At 38.4% G+C, this 20,313-nt stretch overlaps 2 protein-coding genes across 2 annotated transcripts; both read right to left on the bottom strand.

The window, feature by feature from the left end:
- Positions 1-622: 622 nt before the first annotated feature.
- Positions 623-1,402, bottom strand: LOC146635810 (uncharacterized). The gene has a single exon (XM_085350221.1). It carries the CDS (start codon positions 1,400-1,402, stop codon positions 623-625), a length of 780 nt encoding a protein of 259 aa, XP_085206347.1.
- A 5,931-nt stretch (positions 1,403-7,333) lies between these two features.
- Positions 7,334-8,173, bottom strand: LOC146635811 (uncharacterized). The gene has a single exon (XM_085350222.1). It carries the CDS (start codon positions 8,171-8,173, stop codon positions 7,334-7,336), a length of 840 nt encoding a protein of 279 aa, XP_085206348.1.
- Positions 8,174-20,313: the final 12,140 nt, after the last annotated feature.

Below are 20,313 nucleotides of genomic sequence, written 5' to 3' on the forward strand. Positions count from 1 at the left end.
GTCCGAGCATTCCTAGATGAACAGTTGGAAACTGGATTGGTCGTCGTGGGCAAGTTGAATGGCCCCCAAGATCTCCCGATCTGACCCCCTTAGACTTTTATCTTTGGAGTCATCTGAAGGCAATTGTCTATGGTGTGAAGATACGAGATGTGCAGCACCTGAAACTACAGATACTGGATGCCTGTGCTGGCATTTCTCCTGCGGTGTTGCTATCAGTGTGTGAAGAGTGGGAGAAAAGGGTTGCATTGACAATCCAACACAATGGGCAGCACATTGAACACATTTTATAAGTGGTCAGAAACTTGTAAATAACTCATGAAAGAAAAAAGTTACGTTGAAACCAAGCCTGAGCTACAGTCACCCAGTAGTAAACATGAGTAAACCCTCACTAGGTTTTGGATAAAGTGTACACTCACAAACCTGTCAAACCTGAATTGGAAACTTTGGCTACCATAGCAGTATAACAATAAATGCAATCCGGGGCAGACCTGTTTTCTATGAGCCTGGGCAAACTTTACTATAGTGAGATTATGGTCAAGTAAGGTAGAGCTAGACTTATTTTAACATTACATGGGAAAAATAAATAAATTAAATCATAATGAAATCAAATTATATTCGCCCCTCACTGGATGCTGTTCTTGAAACACACAAATGTCCTTCCTCTTTGTAGAAACAATACTGGTAATACCAGAGTGCAGGGCAAATTAAACCATATACTACATGCTGCTGACAGACAATAAAGGCCTTCACTGGACACATAGAGAAAAACCCAACAAAGATCCCAGGCAAACCTCAACAGAAGAATTCCAAGTATAACCACCATGGTGTAGAATGCCCTCAGCTTTGATTGGTCAACCCTCTCTCTTTTTACACCCTGTTCCCCTGGGCCTGGACGAATCAAAATACACAGAACAGAAAGGCTGCAGAAGGAGATGACTGTTAGAGATAAAGTTATAATGAAGAAATTCAAACTAACAACAAGTTCTTTAATCATCATGAAACCCATCCCTCCAAATGAAAGCAGCCAGATGCAGCCAATGCTGATATTTCTAATCATGATCCCTTTTTCATTTCTCAGGCTCAGGTAGATGATGGGGTGAACAACAGCCAGGTAGCGCTCCACACAGGTCAGAATGTGAAATAAAATGTCTCCAATGCAGGTGAAAGAATAAATAGTAAACCCCACTTCTAAAGTGTTGGATTGGACACTGTAGATACCAGAACAGCAGAGGACACACCCAAAAACACCAATAAGCATGAGGATGACCACGTGGTAGATGAAGGTGTCAGAATGTCTTATTGTTGCTGGCGAGGAAGCAGAGCTGTTATGCCACGATTGTTCGATACCACGATACAGGATGAGAGTGCCAAGAGGGAGGAGGAGGAAGATGTTGGTGATCATGAACGCGGTGAAGATTAAGGAACTTGGTGTAGAGAGAAAGCAATTTATGGGTAAAGAAACAGTGGAATTGATTGACGAAAGGTATGCATGAAGAAGGGAATCGTTAAACAAGAAGTCTGATGACATATCTGAAAGAGACAAAATATATCACAATCACATTTTAATTAACTTCTCAGTAAAGTTATCATAGGAGAAGGATGTCATCTTTGCTACTGTCATTAATTCTGATATAGCTCATCTTAAAATATAAGGAGTGGCCCAGGAAGATCTAGCTTTGTTGTAAAAGGAGTAGGCTTTTTGTCTAAGCAAGCCTGGAGATCTTTCCAGCAGGGTAAAGATTCCTGCTTCAATTTATATATTTATCTCAACTGTTTTATTAACCTGATTGGCCCCACACCCCCGGTACCGGGGGCAAAAGAAAGGAGATCATGTTTAATCGTTTAAAACACAGGGTCAGAAATATAAGTCCCGACATGTGTGGTATACACAGAAACCTCTGCATGGGCCACCTCTGATGAAATGTTACAAGTGTTAGCTTTATTATGATACCAAGATCTTATACACAGTTGTATACACAGAGTTTGTAATTGCAGAGAAATAATTGAGAAATTAATTGTGGGTATTTCATTTTTGAGTAGGAAGCTCAGAAAAGCCCTTGGGGCTGAAGAGGTTGGCAAACAACTTTACCATATGACTTGTCTAGTGGTAACAAGATGTTTTGAAACAGGAGATGTTAATCTACTTATTCGCAGCTCAGCTGGTTCTGAGGTTTTAAAATGACTATATCACAATAGTAGGCCTGATCTTCCGTCTCCATTCTGCTTCCTTCATAGTTATCAACAGTGATGGGAATAACGGTGTTACAAGTAAGGGCGTTACTAATGGCTTTACTGTTTTCAGTAACGATTAATCTAACTAATTACTATTCCTATCGTAAGCAGGTGTGCACACTCCCGCGGACAGCAATCACTTTCTGGCACAACACCTGGAGCTAAGAGGGCAAAACAATCGCATGAGTTCTGCTGTTTGGCTGAGGAAAAATAAAGTAGTCGTGGTAAGCCAATCACATTACAACATCAAGATGACAAAGCAACAAGGTGATATATACCAGTTTTTAAATTGTGTTGATAAGCCACGGAAAACCAGAGTCATGATAAACAATATAAACATGTTTTTTTCCTAAATAGTTTCATCACGTTTAACGTCTAATTACAGCGCTAGTAAGCACTCTCTGCTTATGACCAAAAAATTAAAAAACAGAACAAAACAAAAAAACCCGCCCTTTCGTGTTGGTGGAAAAATGTACAATGTCGACCAATCAAAAAATGATATGGCAACATGAGATGACATAGGAGTGATGGTGTGAGAGAGAGAGAGAGAGAGAGAGAGAGAGAGAGAGAGAGAGAGAGAGAGAAAGAAAGACAGCAGAAAAAGAGAGAGCAATTTTTAAGATGCGAGAGATTTGTGACACAAGGCAAAGTAAATAGTTTTTAAAGTTGAAATGTAGAGGTAAAATGGTTAAAGTGGTTAAAAATGGCTAATTATACCCTGGACCCTAGTGAATGCAAAGGCATTATTTAGTAGCCTGCGAGATCAGCTGTGGTCACAAATTTACCAAACCACACAGACTTCTTTTGTTGTTGAATTATCAAACTGTGTAAATACAATGTATTATATACTCATTTATTTACTAATTAGTACTAATTTGATACCAAAGTTAGGATAATGTTGTTACATTATCAAATTTAACATTTTTAGTATGTAAATGAAACATAAACACAACACTGTTTTTTGACATTGCTTTAAAAAGGTGTCAGCGTTATACAATTTGAAAAGTTAACCAGATGCAAACTGGTGAATACTACTGTGTATTCGAAATAAAGCTATAACTGAAAGTTATAAACAAGACCCACCTTATCTGGGAGTTTTCCTAATATTCCTCCCTGTGCTGATTCCCATGGAATGTTTTCTATCTGCAGGAGTGTCTGCTATATATATATATATATATATATATATATATATATATATATATATATATATATATATATATATATATATATATATATATATATATATATATATATATATATATATACACACACAATAGACAAAATTCAGTTTGGTTCGTTTTAATACTTTGGTGTCACGGTTTGATATTTTTTTGATACAAAAAAATGTTCATGCCTTTTTTTAAGTTATTAAATTATAAATATTTCTTTTAACTCAAAAGTACAGTTTTTAAACAACAAACTAATAAAAAAAAAATGTATGTGATGGAGAAATCACCCATCTGTGGAAAAGTTTATTACAGAGAAATGGCTCTTTCCAAAATAAAAGCTATTTTGTCGACAGCAATAAAAGTAGTAATTGCCCTGTCTACCTCTTTTGCCCTCTTAGATTCATGTGCTAACGGCTGTCTAAATGACTCGGGTAAAGTTTGTTGCATGCGTGCTTGTTGTTGTTTTTGTCTGCTTCCACTTGTCTTTGCACCAACGTGATGTCGGTGTAAATGTGCCGTGGTATTTGTTGTGTTCCGACCGATGTAATTGAACATTGCGTAGCACATCCGACATACTGTTGTACTTTGTCCACGACAGGCTTAAGTAGGGTCATACTTCACATGAAAACCAAAATAGTTCCAAACGCCAGATCTGAATGACGGTGAATGAGGTTCAATTTTGGGTGGCATTGAGGCAGTTGCCATACTAACTTGAGTGAATGCATATGGGCTGTGCTCAATGGATCTGCGCTCGACAATGAAGCCTAGGCAGAGTAATTGAACGCAGATCAGATCAGATCGATAGATAGATCGATAGATATTTAAAACAAACATGTTGTTCCCAGTTTGCTGTAACTGTAATAATAATAATATTAAAATTACATAAACTAGGGCTTAAACAGTGTAAGTGCCCAGGCCCTAATAATAATAAATATCAGGCAAACCACAGTGAGTGTTTTATCATGTAAACTCTCTGCAGTCTGCCTTTAATATTTCAGATAATAAGTGAATTTTGAAGCTTTCTTGTCACTTCAGTTCAGTGATCAGTGTTAATGAGCATTTAACATTAAGTAAAACAACACCAACCTTATTAGTGTTTTTTAGCCTTCTCCCTCTTTATTTGTCCTCTGTGGATTCTTGAGTAGTTGATCCTAATGTACACTACTGGCTATATATTGCAGTCCCACTTCACCTGTCTGTCCACTAATACAGTTGATTTGCATCAAAACAAAGTGTGACAATGACAAACTGACCAACAAATTGGCAAAGACATACCTAATAAAGAAACCATTACTAAAGCACAATCGGACTTCATCAACATATACACAACACAATTTTATTTTATTTTTTTTATTTTATTACACCACTTGAATGACTAATTTTTTTTTTCATTATTAACCATCAACCACTTTTTAAGTGAATTAAAGCTAAATTAAAACAACATGTTCTAAACGGCAAAACATTTAAACCAATTACTCCAATTACTCTGTTTTTTTTAACTTAGCAATATATGACCAGCGTTTATTCTGTGAGGGTTAGATAGGCAAAGAGTCCTGAATTATGGAGCCATTCAGGGTTGCATGTGTTTAGTTGTGTTCGGTAAATGACAAAATTGAACACTGATGCTTTACATATCTGTTGTTTGTTTGAATTCATCAATGGAAATTTATACTGTTTTGCAAAAATATGTTTCTCAAAAAATAAGTAAAGATTTTAAATTGATATAAATGAAATTTTAAACTATGCTAAATATTAGTTTAATCATGATTATTCATTGAAGAAGAAATGTATCACTCAACTTTTGTGAATATCAACATCATGGCGTTTCTTCATCCTGTCTTCTCCCCTCACCCCCAGGTCACATAACACATGGCCTGAACTTCCCTGAGCCTGGTTTTGCTGGAGGATTCTTCCTGTTAAAAGGGTGTTTTTCCTTCCCATTTTTCTTCTTGTAACCTCTTTAACTTACAATATAAAGCACATTGAGGCAACTGTTGTTGTGATTTAGTGGTATATAAAAAACTGAATTCAAGTAAATTGAATGGATGTTATTGTTAAAATTAAAATCACAGAATGTTTTCATACGGTGTTGTAGGTGCATAATAGCTAAAAGCAGGTTAGTTTGCATGTTGCTAGATGGTTTCCAGACCTTGGAATTGCATAATGGATCATGCAATTCCACTTTAGCCATGACACAGACATATAATGTGGTGGAGGCACTAAGATGGAGATTTGGTTAACAAAGTGGTTTGCTGTAGCACCACAAATTGGCTGAAGCAGCTTAAGCACCATACTCCATGTGAGTGTTACAGAAGGGAATGAGCTCAGCTGACATGGGCTAGCATTGATCTGCCAAATCTGTTGTCTGAGACTGACTCCAAAATTTGCTAGAATTAATAGAACACTCAAGTACTGCAGTAAAGTTAAGCATTTTAACATGAGAGCCCAGGATGAAGCCAATAAGTGAATCTTTCCTTCTCAGTAGAGGTGAAGCCAGACTGGTTAACCCTTTCCCTGTTCCACCCCTGTTTGTCTGGCCCTGGATGAAATAAAACACAGAGAACAGAAAGGCTGCATAAGGAGACAATGGGTAAAGATAATATCACTAAGCAGAAACTTCCAATAATGAATAAGTCCTCCACCATGACCAAGCATGTCCCTGCAAAACAAATAAGCCAGACACAGTCAATGCTTATGTTCTTTATTCTTATTCCTCTTTCATTTCTCAGGTTCACATAGGTGATGGGATGAACTACAGCCAAGTAGCGCTCTACACAGGTCAGAGCATGAAACAAGATCTGTCCATATGATGTAAATCAAAAGAAAAGCCCCCCTACTAATGATAGGTTTAAATCATCTGTGTAGACACCAAACCAGCAGAGGATATACCCAAAAGTGCCAATCAGTGGTAGATTAGGAGCCAATCAGAAGAGGGACCACAAATTAGCTGACGTGGGTCATGTGACAGGGAGTAGTTGATATGGGCTACACAGGCATGTTTTTCAAAACACTGATACCTTCAGTAAATTGGTTTAAGAAATTTCCCAAATTCAAGTGGCATATACTTTGGATGATGCTGACATTGAAGAACCAAAAATGTTTCTGTGGGTATTGACTTCCTTTTAATCATACCTGTGATTAAAAGGAAGTGCAATGTGGTGATACATCACAATAATACTTACATTTTACTGACTGTATTTTTTTATTTAATTTTTTAAGTTAACATGTTCAAAACTGTTACAAATCATGCACATCTATGGAAACTATGTTTCTTTGTTGTGTAATCATGAGTAAGATATTAACAGAAAATACATTATTCAACAGAGCAAAGAAAATAGTAGCATTTTCAAAACCTACCATTTATGTTAAAGGCAACCACCATGGATGTCATCATTCCACTGAATCATAATTATCATTCTTTAACTGTATATATAAAATTAGTGATTACAAAAAACTAAAAAGATTTTAAAATATAAATTAATGACGGCAGCTCTTAAAAATACAAATGCAACAATACCTTGTCATACCATGTAGTACCTATATACTGGTGGCAATGGTTTAATTTACTGGGCAGGGCAGGTGACTCATGCAAATGGTGTTAGAGGCCATTTACTGTCTTTCCCTGGTTTTTCTCCCAGTTCATGTCTGATCTCCACTATTATAATTCACTGTAATTAGATATGAACAGCAAACAATGTAGATCATGTAGACATGTGTTCATTGTGTGAAATCGATGGGAAATCTTTACTTTGCAGTCTAGTTACACCTACAGGTCAGTGGCCACTCTTACAGTGATGAAAGAGTACTTGAGGAACAAACTAGAAAGTGTTTAAACATTTCTGGCCTAAAACATTTTTAGTGACAGTTATACATTGCACATTCTAAGTGGTTGCTGTCATGAGAGATGCCTTTTTATTATATAGTATTCTGAGTCACTGGCCGTTGTTCTTACAGTGCAAAAACTTGCCTTCTCTGTAAAGAAACAGCAAAGGTAAAACCAGAGTGCTGGGAACATTAAAAAAAAGATCAGACAAATGTATAACACAGGCATTTGCTCCTCCTGAGATGTTGGCCACACCCCAAACTAGACCCCCCACAAACCTCACCACCTGTGCTCCCAGTATGGCCAGAATAGTGTAGAATGCCCTGAGTTTGATTGACCTCTCCCTGTTTGAACTCTGTTCTCCTGGGCCTGGACGGATCAAAACGTAGAGAACAGAGAGGCTGCAGAAGGAGTTGATGATGAAACATAACACCACAAGGAAAAACATCAGGTTTAGGACAAAGTCCATATTAAGTACCAGACCTGTCCCCACACAGCAAAGCAGCCAAATGCAGACAATGCAGATATTTCTGATTCTGACCCCTCTTTCATATTTCAGACTCACATAGGTAATGGGATAAAGCACAGCCAGATAGCGCTCCACAGATGTCAGGATATGGAAGAATGTCTCTCCAAACCAGGTAAAATTAATAAAATAGCAACCCATCATGATTACACTTGTATCATATGAATAGATACCATGAATCACAAAAATACATCCCAAGTTACAAATCAGCTCCATGACAACCACATGATAGGTGAAGCTGTCAGAGTGACTCATTACAACTGCTGAGGAGGTGCAGCGCTTTCTCCACCATTGCTGGAGACCATGATAGAGGATGAGGATGCAAAGAGGAAAGAGGAGGATATTGAAGGGAAGATATGCTTTAAAGATGAAAGAGCCGGGTCTGGTGGTCAGACAGTTGATGTAGAATAGATGGTTAGACATCACCAGGGAATGGTTTGGCTGAAAAAGAGAGCTGTTCGAGGATGAGAGTTTGGTTGGCATGTCTGGAAAAGAAAGAAAAGCTACATAGCACACAAGTGGAGCAGATGTATAGATTAAAACTTTACATTTTTCTTGAAAAGTGATATCACCTCATGTACAAAAACTGTGGTAAAACTGTGTTTTATGGTATGAATCCTTTTTTTGAATTCTCCAAGGTGCATTTTTAATAATTTACTAGATTCCTGTTTGATTTATTTTTCTCAAATCAAGGTATGTTCGGAGTTTTATATTTGAATGCAATGTAATATTTTCTGGCACAAATAGATCTGTGGTAATGACACAGTGCACTTTCCAAACATAAGACTACGTATACAAGATTAATATTGCTACTGGCACACAGTACTTAATATAGGGGCCTAACATAATAGACTGAACAAAGAACTGAGATAGAAGGACTATTACAGTATTGCGAGTGATCAGAAAATGGTTTGCTGGTTTGTTAGGAATAACAAAATAGAAAATAGCATTATAACAAAGAAAAAATAAATATAGTTTTTCGTAACAGCCAATGATGATATTGAAATGTAAAAAAAAAAAAAAAAAACTCTCCCATGAGCAACTGGTGAAACTGTTGTCTCCAGTGTAAGTGATTTGTTGTCCAGCAAATTAGTGATATGTCGGTTGCGAACGAAATGGCTCTTTGAAGTGAACGACGCGAGCCGACTCCTTATTCTGTTTTTGGTTTTTTTGGTTTTTTCTCTCACCCTCTCTCGCACTTTTTTCCCGCTTCACTCCGCACATGAGCCTTGTGCTTGCGTTGGGCAGAGGGGGGAGGGGCGGTAGTTACACTCTCAGTAGCACAGGAACAGAGCGGGAGGGAGAAAGAGAGCAGGGACAACAACGTCACATTAGAAAGGTATAGTAATCATCCACAACTATTTTCAGTTGCGGATGATAAAGGATTCAGAAAGTTTATTCATGCAGGCCCATATGACAGAGAATATGCATCTTCTTTTTGTTTTCATATTTTAATTTGTATTTAATTGTGTTGTGCTGTTTCACTTTAAATTTGTTTAGGAAAAAGCTGAAAATTGAAATAGTTAAAAGTTGAAATGTAAATAGTTATTTTTTGTATTATATGATTTATTTATTACATTTTATGTGGAGTAAATGAATAAAATTATATTCACGGTGGCCCCTACAGACAAAGCACATACAAACTCGAAAACACGTACAAAACACAACAGAAGTGCTCCAGGATCCTAGGGCCAGTGTTGAGCTTTTGTTACCTAATGGCTACACAAGACAGGAAGTACCAACGACTAGATTTGGTGTGTGGTAGTAACAGGTAAATGAACTTTTTTTAATTTTTTTTAAATTATTTGAATATATATGTGTGCTTGTGTATAAACACACAAACAATACACATATGCTTTCAATTGTAATTGTGTAAATATGATCTAGGTAGCTCTGTTTTGGAAGGTCAGTTAATGCTAGCAATGTGTTTTGGAGTTTGTACGTGCTTTGTCTCTAGGGGCCACCGTATACATTTGCATGTAAACATATAAATAAAACCACGTTTTCTTTTACATTAATAATTCCTTTTGTGCATAATTTTATATTGTTGTTGATAATAAATGAATTAAAGCAACAAAACAACATGAAGAGCCGGTTGGGAGCCGAAAGAGCCGGCTCTCTAAAAAGAGCCAGAATTCCCATCACTACAGCAAATGCATTTACTGTTCTCAACGATTTTCTATTTTGCATGAGATCAGACTGAGGAACAATTATTTGCATTGAATTCAGGGAAATGTAAATCAGGAGGAGAAATTAATTTACACAAACATTCAAATAAGAACTCAACATTTTTATCAAGAAACACAAATAATAGATTAAATATTTATGGTACACAAACTGCAGTGAGACTATGTTTTTTTTTTTTTTTTTTTTTTTTTTTTTTTTTTTATATTCTTTATTTCTACAATATTACCTCATAAAGATGATTACAGGCATTAATTAACACAGTTTACAAGAGAAAAACGAAACAAAACGAGAAGAAAGAAAGACAGATAGAGAGAAAGAGAAAGAAAAAAAAAAAGGAAAAAAAATTATATATATATAAAATAAAAGGAGAAAGCTCTGTCGGGAGTAAACAATTAACTAAATTGGTGGTTTCAAGCTTTAAAGAGAAAATTCGGTTTATAGGTATTAACGTATTGGACCCACTTATCCCAGCACAGATGGAACCAGGCCATCCTGTCATTAACATGAGCTGTTACTTCCTCCATCCTATATATCTCTAACGTAATTTCCCACCATAATGACAAAGTCGGTATGTCTTGCGAGGACCATTTCTTTGTTATACATTTCTTACTTGCAATCAATAAAGCTCTTAACAGACATATGTCATTTTTGGACCAGTTCTGCGGTATACAGCCAAAAAAAATTGTCTTCATATCCTGAGGGAATGTACAGTTAAAAATGCCTTGTAATATACCATGAATGTCTTTCCAGTAAGTCCGTAGCACAGGACAGTCCCACATAATATGGGTGTGATGGGCTCCTTGGTATCCACAGTTTCGCCAGCACACGGGAGGATTCCCATCATAGTGAGCCTTTTGACATGGAGTGATAAAGAACCTTATCAGAGTTTTCCATCCGAACTCCCTCCAGCTTTTGGAGGAAGTACTCCTCCATTGCCATTCCCACATCTGAGTCCATTCTTCCCTAGAAATACACATCCCTCCCTCCTTTTCCCATAACATCTTCACATAATCAGTTGAGTGTGGAAGCTTATTCATAAAAAAATTGTACCAAAAAAAAATGAGTCTTGTGTCAACATCCCCACTGTACGCCTGTCTAAATAAAGTTACCAATTCCACGTTAGTATTTGACATCTGACCGATTGTTGTCTTTATATAGTGTCTTATTTGCAAGTATCGAAAAAAATCCTGTTTTTCTAGATTGTGTCTCTGTTTCAGCGTGTCAAAACTAATAAGGTTCCCATCCTTTATCAAACTATCATATGTAGATAACCCTTTAGCAGGCCAGCTTTTAAAACGTGAGTCCAATTTATTCGGGGCAAAGTCAGAATCATATGCATACCATTTGAATAAAGCCAAATCCTGTTCAAGTTTGAATTCTTTCACGATGCAGTGAGACTATGTTGAAGATTTTAGATCTGTTCTGTTGTCTACATGGGTAAATAATATTATTACATGCAGCTTAAAGTTTAAAACCTCCCACCAGTCAAGTAAAGAACTTTTTAACTGCATCAACCAGAATTCAATTGGATATTGCCCATACTGTATATCAAAGAAAATATGCAAACTTCACTATGTCAAGTGCTTAATGACCAGTGGTTTTCCACACAGTATACAGTATACACACTATGTAGCAAGTTTCATGTCTTCTGTGATGATAAAGAAATTTTTAAAAATGCACAAAATAAAAAGTAAAACAAACTAATACCACACAAACCTTATCTGTGTTTTGTCTGACCTTTCTTGTCCTGTATCTTGTCTCGGCTGTGTCTGTATTGAATTAGCCAAATATCGCAGTACCCCTGTATCTCTTTCTGTCTCTGCATGTATTATTTGCATATATAAAAAAATGGATGACAGACAAATCCAATGTGATAAATGAGGGCAGCAGGGTGGCACTGTGCTATGGTGCTTAGCACTGTTGTATCACAGCAAGAAGGTTCAAATCCATCATCTGACCGTGTCATGGTCCTGGGTCATTTGACCCAGTGTTCAGTTTCATTTTTTTATTTCATTATGTTTCCCCAGCCTGTCATGTCTGCTCTCTCTCTCTCTCCCTCATGTTCCCTTGCACCCTCTCATCTGCCTTTCCTCCACTCCTGCATCATGTTCCTCGGTTTCCTGTCTTATTGTGAAGGTTTCATGTTTCCATTTTCATTCTGTTGAGTTTTGCTTCTTCTATCTCGTTATGTTTTTTCCGCATCAGCAGTGTTCCTCATTTCTCTCGTTATCCTTCTGTGGATTTATGTCAGCATCTCCCTCGGTCCTGTGGTGATTTCCCTCATGGCAGTGTGTCTCTCCCGGTGTATTCAAATTAATTGATTTTTCAGTTTAGTTTTGTATCGCTATTTTCCCAGCAAATTAAGCTGCTTGTTTTAAGTTCATGTTCCACCTCTGTGATTCTGCTTTTCGGTCCTTTTCTGCCAGCCTGCATAGCTGTTTCATGACGGACCGGGCTTTCCTGTGTGGAGTATGCACATTTTACCCATATCTGCGTGGGTTCTCTCCAGGCACCTGGCTTCCTCCCAAAGTCCAAAGACATGCAGTTAGTTGGTTAGTGATTCTAATTGTCCATATGTATGAATGGTTGTCCACCTCTCTGTATTAGCCCTGTGATAGATTGGCAACCTGTCCTGGGTGTATCTGTGCATCCTCGATTTAGAGCAATGTGTGTCCAGCCAGGAGCAGGCCTGGCTACCAAGACTAGCAACTTGGGCATGGAAAGTCACCTCTCTGTGAGGAAAGAGCCATAGTTAGTCTATGAGGTTGAGAGGTGCCGGCTAGATATAGTTGAGCTCACCTCAACGCATGGCTTGGGCTTTGGAACCAGCCTCCTGGATCGGGGCTTGCCCTTGGTGAGAGGCAGTGGGCTGAGATGGGTTTCTTAGTATCCCCTCAGCTTGCTGCCATTAGGATTACTCCCGGTGGATGAGAGGGTTTGTACCCTGCACTTTCAGGTCAGGGAACAGGTCCTGAATGTTGTCTGCGCTTATGCACCAGGGAGGTTGCTGGACAGACCTGGCACACCTAAAGGTATAGTGAGTGAGCTGGGAATGACTGGCAAAGGTCCCGATCTGTGAGATCTTCAACGCACACCTCCAGCAGAGCTTAAACAGCAGTCAGGGGGGAAAACTAGGTATATTGAGTCTGAATGGACCATATTCAGCACCTCCATTTCTGAAGCACTGTTGCTTCAAGATGGAGCAACAGGTCAGACAGTATGGGCTCAAAATGTGGTCATAAATATTTTGTACTTGTAAAAAAGATTTGTATGTGTAAAAAAGATTTGTGTGTGCATATAAAAGATTTGTATGTGTAAAAAAGATTTGTATGTGTAAAAGGAATTTGTGTATGTGTAAAAAAGATTTGTATGTGTAAAAGGAATTTGTGTGTGCGTAAAAAAGATTTGTGTGTGCGTAAAAAAGATTTGTATGTGTAAAAAAGATTTGTGTGTGCGTAAAAAAGATTTGTGTGTGCGTAAAAAAGATTTGTGTGTGCGTAAAAAAGATTTGTATGTGTAAAAAAGATTTGTGTGTGGACTTAGAAAAAAAAACCCTGCAAGTTACAACTACGGATTTTTGACCCTATTTTTCTTCCCTTCATCTGATTGGTCAATGTCATGTCAATCACAAATGTAACAATCCAATCAGAGAACAGATGGGTTTGGCTGTCGGAGGGGCGCTGTTTTGAACTGCAGGTCCTTGAAGGGTGATACCGTTTGAAGCTGGAGGATCGCTATATAAATATCCGATAGCAGCTAGGTCCCCTAACTTTCAGAAGCTGTTGAAAGGAAAAAGTTGTGGTATATCAGTGGTTAGAAATAACATTATTACTTTAGGATTAGTTTAACACAAAGTCAGGGCTGACCCAGGACCATTGCTGTGAGTCACAGTGGCAGCATAAAAGTCCTTTCACATCGGATGCAGGATACGCTGCTAATGCTAACTGCTAACTAAAAGCAAAGGATCCAGAATTTGTTGCGCTGGCTGCTGGGCTCTGTGGGTTTTTGCAGCTGCTCTACCTGTACTAGATGCACCTGCTCCTTGTCTTTTCTATCTCTGACTTTATGTCCTCTACAAGAGTTTGTTTTTTTTGCTAGTTCTTCAAATGTTCAATAAAAACATGTATGCTAATTCATAACGAAGAAAGCTTTGTAATGAAGACTGTCATTTCCAAAACACTGCCCGCCCCCACCCCGCGGTTCGCAGTGCTGTTGAAAAGGCTGTGGAAGTCCCTGTATTAAACACGTAGACCTGTGACATAAAAATCACCAAACTCGGACGACCACAGACTGTTTTCCTTCGTGGTGATGAAGGAAAACGCTGGGTTGGCATGTAAAAGGGCATTTATTCCCTTCAAAGACCTGCAGTTCAAAAAAAGCGCCCCTCGACAGCCAAACCCATCTGTTCTCTGATTGGATTGTTACATTTGTGATTGACATGACATTGACCAATCAGATGAAGGGAAGAAAAATAGGGTCAAAAATCTGTAGTTGTAACTTGCAGGTTTTTTTTTTCTAAGTCCACACACAAATCTTTTTTACACATACAAATCTTTTTTACGCACACACAAATCTTTTTTACGCACACACAAATCTTTTTTACGCACACAAATCTTTTTTACACATACAAATCTTTTTTTACGCACACACAAATTCTTTTTACACATACAAATCTTTTTTACGCACACACAAATCTTTTTTACACATACAAATCTTTTTTACAAGTACAAAATATTTATGACCACATTTTGAGCCCATACGACAGTGCCTGGTGGTAACCCCCGAACCAAATGGTGAACACCAGAGGTGGTTAGCCTGTCAGATTTCGGAGCAGCTCATAGGTACTGACAGATCAAGTGGAACAATGAAGGAACTGACCTCCCAGCCTATTGTTCCTTCAGTGGGCTGGTTTCAGTCATTATGCAAATGTACTGTTTATAAGACTGGGGAAATCTGCAGCCAGCTGAGACTGAAGAAGTCACTTGGATGAGTGACGAAATGTTTCTCCCACTGAAAACACTACGTCCAGATGAACAGAATCAACCTTTGGAGATCCATGGACGGTACAGCTCCTTGTGACTGTTTAACTTGTAGCCAAGTATCTCACTGATCACTGTTGCTGTAGTGTAGATCAGCTTGTTAGCAGTGTTGGTTCAAGTTACTTGAAAAAAGTAATTAGTAATTAATTATTGATTACTAATCCCCTTACTTTTCTGATTACTTATTTTCAAAAGTAATTAGTTACTTAGTTACTTTTTAAAAACATGATACACAACCCGAATAGGTAATGTGGCGTGTTGAGGGAGCAGCTAGTTCTCTCCCATCATGCCTTGGGACATGCTGCTGTTTAGGTGTTCTTGTTTTATTGTTTATGGTTATGTTACTTTTAACTGTTATCTTGAATGTTGTGTTTATACTGCGGTACAAAGTCACTGACAATTACTGTTTTGTAGAAAGAATGCAGTACCATAAGTGAGTTCTGTTATGCTGTTATTGACGCTCAAAGTACATTGTATTACCACCAAGTGTTTAATAAAGAGCTCTTGGGGTCAAACAGCAAGCTCGGTCTCTGTGTGGAGCTTCTTTGTTAAGATTCCTCTGCATGCCACAGTAATAAAGCTATAGACTTTTAGCCCAATTCTATTTTTAATGCACAATCTATCATATAAAATGTAATCAAATGAAAAAGTCTCTTTTAAATATTTGTTTTCTTAGTTTTAATCTTTTAAGTGTATGCATATTGCATCAAGCAAAAATTAAACTGTATGCAACAGTCTTTGACTTGAAGAAATTATTGAACATTTAAACTTATTTTCTAGTGATGGGATTTCCGGCTCTTTTTAGAGATCCGGCTCTTTCGGTTCGGCTCACTAAAAAGAGCCGGCTCTTTCAGCTCCGAACCGGCTCTTCAGGTTGTTTTGTTGCTTTAATTCATTTATTATTAACAATAATATAAAATTATGCACAAAAGGAATTACTAACGTAAAAAAAAAAAGTGGTTTTATTTATATATGTTTATATATAAATATATGCGGTGGCCCCTAGAGACAAAATACATACAAACTCCAAAACACATTTCTAGCATGAACTGAACTTCCAAAGCAGAGCTACTAGATCACTTAAATTACACAATTGAAAGCATATGTGTTGTTTGTGTATTTATACACAGGCACTCATATATATTCAAATAATTTAAAAAAAAAAGTTCATTTACCTGTTATTACCACACACCAAATCCGGTCGTTGGTACTTGCTGGCTTGTGTAGCCACTAGGTAACAAAAGCTCAACACTGTGCCGAGCATCCTGGAGCACTTCTGTTGTCTTTTGTACGTGTTTTGAGTTTTTATGTGCTTCTGAGTTTGTACGTGTTTTTACGTGTTTTGGAGTTTGTATGTGCTTTGTCTCTAGGGGCCACTGTAAATATACTTTTATTTATTCACTCCACATAAAATGTAATAAATAAATCATATAATACAAAAAACAACTATTTACATTTCAACTTCTAACTATTTAAATTTTCAGCTTTTTTCCTTTTAAAGAAATGTAAAGTGAAACACAAAACACTGCAAACCACAACACAATTAAATATAAATTATAATATGAAAACAAAAAGAAGATGCATATTCTCTGTCATATGGGCCTGCATGAATAAACTTTCTGAATCCTTTATCATCTGCAACTGAAAATAGTTGTGGATGATTACTAAACCTTTCTAATGTGACATTGTTGTCCCTGGCTCTCTTTCTCTCTCTCTCCCTCCCGCTCTGTTCCTGTGCTACTGAGTGTAACTACCGCCCCTCCCCCCTCTGCCCAGCGTAAAGCACAAGGCTCCCGTGCAGAGTGAAGCGGAAAAAAAGTGCGAGAGAGAGGGTGAAAGAAAGAAAAAAAAAAAAAAACCACGTGACGGCTCGCGATAACGAGCCGGCTCGCGTCGTTCACGTCAAAGAGCCGGCTCTAAGAGCCATTTCGTTCGCGAACGACCCATCACTATTATTTTCTGCATATTCCAGCATACAAAATAAAATATTTTTTGTGTTTATACTCACTCTTTCAAATAGATGCAAGTAAAACACAGCAGAAAATAAAATAATTAAAGAAAATAATTAAAATCAAAGATTAAGCAGCACTAAGTCCTGTCGCTTTTAAATCTACGTATTTTCACCTGTTTAGCAGTAGTGGGGCGGGTTACCACGAACGTCGCACACCCCCAAAAAGTAATCCCGTTACTTTACTGATTACTTATTTTCAAAAGTAATTAATTACTTAGCTACTTTTTAAAAACATGATTTACAACCTAAATAGGTGATAAAGCGATAGATCTTTCAACCCAATTCTACTTTTTCTGCATAATCCATCATAGAAAATGTAATCAAATGGAAACGTCTGTTTTTAAAACTTGTTTTATTAGTTTTAATCTTTTAACTTCATGCATCAAGCAAAAATTTAATTATATGCAACATTCTCTGACTGGAAGAAATTTGTTTAACATTTAAACCTATTTTCTGCACATTTCACTACATAAAATAAGATATTTTTTGTGTTTACACTCACTCTTTCAAATAGATGCAAGTAGAACACAGCAGAAAATAAATAAAATCAAAGACTAGCGATCTTGTTGCTCTATTTTCACTTGTAAAGCAGGAGTGGGGAAGGCGGAGGTTTGCCCTTGTGCAGGTGTGCCGCAGCGGTCAGTTGAAGAATCTGCGAGTTTCTCTGTGAATTTCCCATTAGGTGGAAGCACACTCAGTGCTTGCTCGGAAGTTTAGAGTTTTTTTCGCTGTAGAAAGAAGTTTTCTTCTTCAAGTAACACCTTACTGCCCATCTCTGCTTGTAACTCGTTACTGCCTATCAATGCTTGTTAGTTTTGGTAATGGTGACTGTAGGTATCGTCCGTAGTGCTGCAGTCACATCATCTAGGAGATCTTATGAGGGTACTTTACGTAGTCTTTGTAAACGGCTATGGAGCATCCAGGTTTCAAGCTTTGCCATGATCCCGTCTATCAGGTTAGTTCCTCTCACACTTAACAATCCTTCTCCAATCGCACTTGGGGCTTGGTACCCAATCTCGGGTGGGGGTGATGATATCTCCCCCCTGACCTGTCATCCTGGTTCCCCCTTGCCGTCCTGATCCTCAAGGACCCCCAGAAGTGACCGGTCCCCTCCAACTACCGCCCAATAACCTGCCTCAGCACCACATGGAAGCTCCTGTCAGGCATCATAGCGGCTAAGATGAACAGGCACATGGGTCAATACATGAGCGGGGCACAGAAAGGGATGGGCAAGAATACCAGAGGCGAGGAGAGGTAAGTGACGGAAGTGATGTTGTAGGTGACGTCAGACGCCGGAGATTTTGGTGGAGAAAAAGCAAATGGTAGCATAGAGTTTAACAAAGGTTTTCCAAGCTTCAGTATTACCAAATATACTAATCAATTGTCATATAACTAACAACATCTGTTTTATCATCTCTAACACCCTGGAGGACAACGGGGAGAGTTTAGACGCTCTCCAAGATTACATCGACCGCTGTTTTCAAGATTTAGTAATGCATAAGGCCCAGAGTGCATCTTCCCCGGCCAAAATCGAAGAGAAGTCGCCAGGCAGACTCCCCCGGTACAACATCGCCTGCCGGCAAAGACATCGCAGAAATCCTGGAGTCAATCGACAAGCGATTGTCCAGTTTCGATGCGAGGCTGTCCCTGGTGGAGATTTTACACCGGGAATTTAAATCTCTGAGAGAATCCCTGGAATTCAGCCAGCGGCAGGTGGAAACGCTTGCCGCTGAAAATGCCACGCTACGGGAGTCGGTTAAATCTCTCACCGATAACGTGACCCAGCTAAACATTGAAAATAAAAAAATAAAAGAGTCCGTTATCGATCTACAAGCCCGTAGCATGAGAGATAATCTTGTGTTTTCTGGTATTCCAGAAACTGCCGGAGAGGACGCAGAGGCAACGGTGAAAAACTTCATTAAAATCCACCTGAAGCTGCCGGAGGACACCGTAAAGAACATCGACTTCGATAGAGTACATCGCTTGGGGGGCGCGCGGTCACGGACCGGGAGACCACGGCCTATTGTGGCCAAATTCAGTCAATTCAAACAGAAGGAACAGGTGAAGAGTCGCGGCAGAGAGCTGAAAGGAACGGACTTCAGCGTGAACGACCAGTTCCCCAAAGAGATCCTGGAACGACGCAAGGTCCTGTTCCCAGTTCGACGTAGCTTCATCCAGAAAGGCTCCCGTGCTGTCATCGCCGTGGACCGGCTCTACGTGGACGGACAGCTTTACCGCGACCTCGGCACCACACCGTGGTTATATTAACTGCACTCCAGATAAGAACCCGCTACACTCTTTTCTTATTCATTCACACTCTCTCCTTTAACATGAGTTTAAGCTAGTAATATCAATATGATGTCATAGCAGATATAACACCGTCACCCTCCGTCATTGCTTTAATTGGAATGTTTCCGTTTCGTTTCTTTTTTTTTTTTTGTCGCTCACAGTTCATGTGGTTTCTTTCTTTCTCTTGTCTTTCACTGCTGTGGTCACCTACTTCCCCACTCACCTACAAACAACACCCTCTATTTCTCCATATTTTCACAACACGATCACGCAAACACATCAGCTCAACGGCAGCACATTCACAACAGCCTCACAGCACGCACAGACTTGCAGGACACATAAGCAAGCCACGCTTGTTCATATTAGTGAATATTCACACACATAGTCAGACTTATGGAGTCTCTCACCACACTTCTTTTTCTCTTTCTATTTATAAACAAGGGATGTTTCCATATTCTCTCCACCTGTCTAAACGAAACACCCAGCATACATCATTAGACATACACGCACAATTAAGGGCATGCTGAGGTTTGTCACATGGAATGTAAATGGAGCTGGCACCAGAGGAAAGAGGTTAAAAATATTTAACCAGCTTAAAAAACTACAGGCAGATGTTGTTTTATTACAAGAAACTCACAAACCTGTCACAGGTTTAAATGAACTTAAAACACCTGAGTTTCCTAACGTGTTTGCAGCCGGTTATAATTCTAGACAACGGGGAGTAGCAATTTTAATACATAAAAATGTTAATTTTACAGTACTCGATACAGTTATAGATCCAGAGGGTAGATTTCTAATTATTAAACTATCAATATTGAACAAAAAACTATGTATTGTTAGTATATATGGTCCAAATGTTGATGAACCCTCATTCTTCCACGGTTTTTTTAGTGCACTCTCTGAACACCTTGATTGCACACTCATTCTTGGCGGTGACCTCAACCTTGGACTAAATGAAGAAATGGATAGGCTCAACACAACAGGAACTCAGCGTAATTGGCAGTCCACAAATATAATCAAACAGTATATGAACGACT

This window comes from Diplotaxodon limnothrissa, linkage group LG3 (genome assembly GCF_057381915.1).
Source record: "Diplotaxodon limnothrissa isolate DT_005_m linkage group LG3, D_limnothrissa_male_GT1.1, whole genome shotgun sequence".
NCBI classification, from domain to species: Eukaryota; Metazoa; Chordata; class Actinopteri; order Cichliformes; family Cichlidae; genus Diplotaxodon; species Diplotaxodon limnothrissa.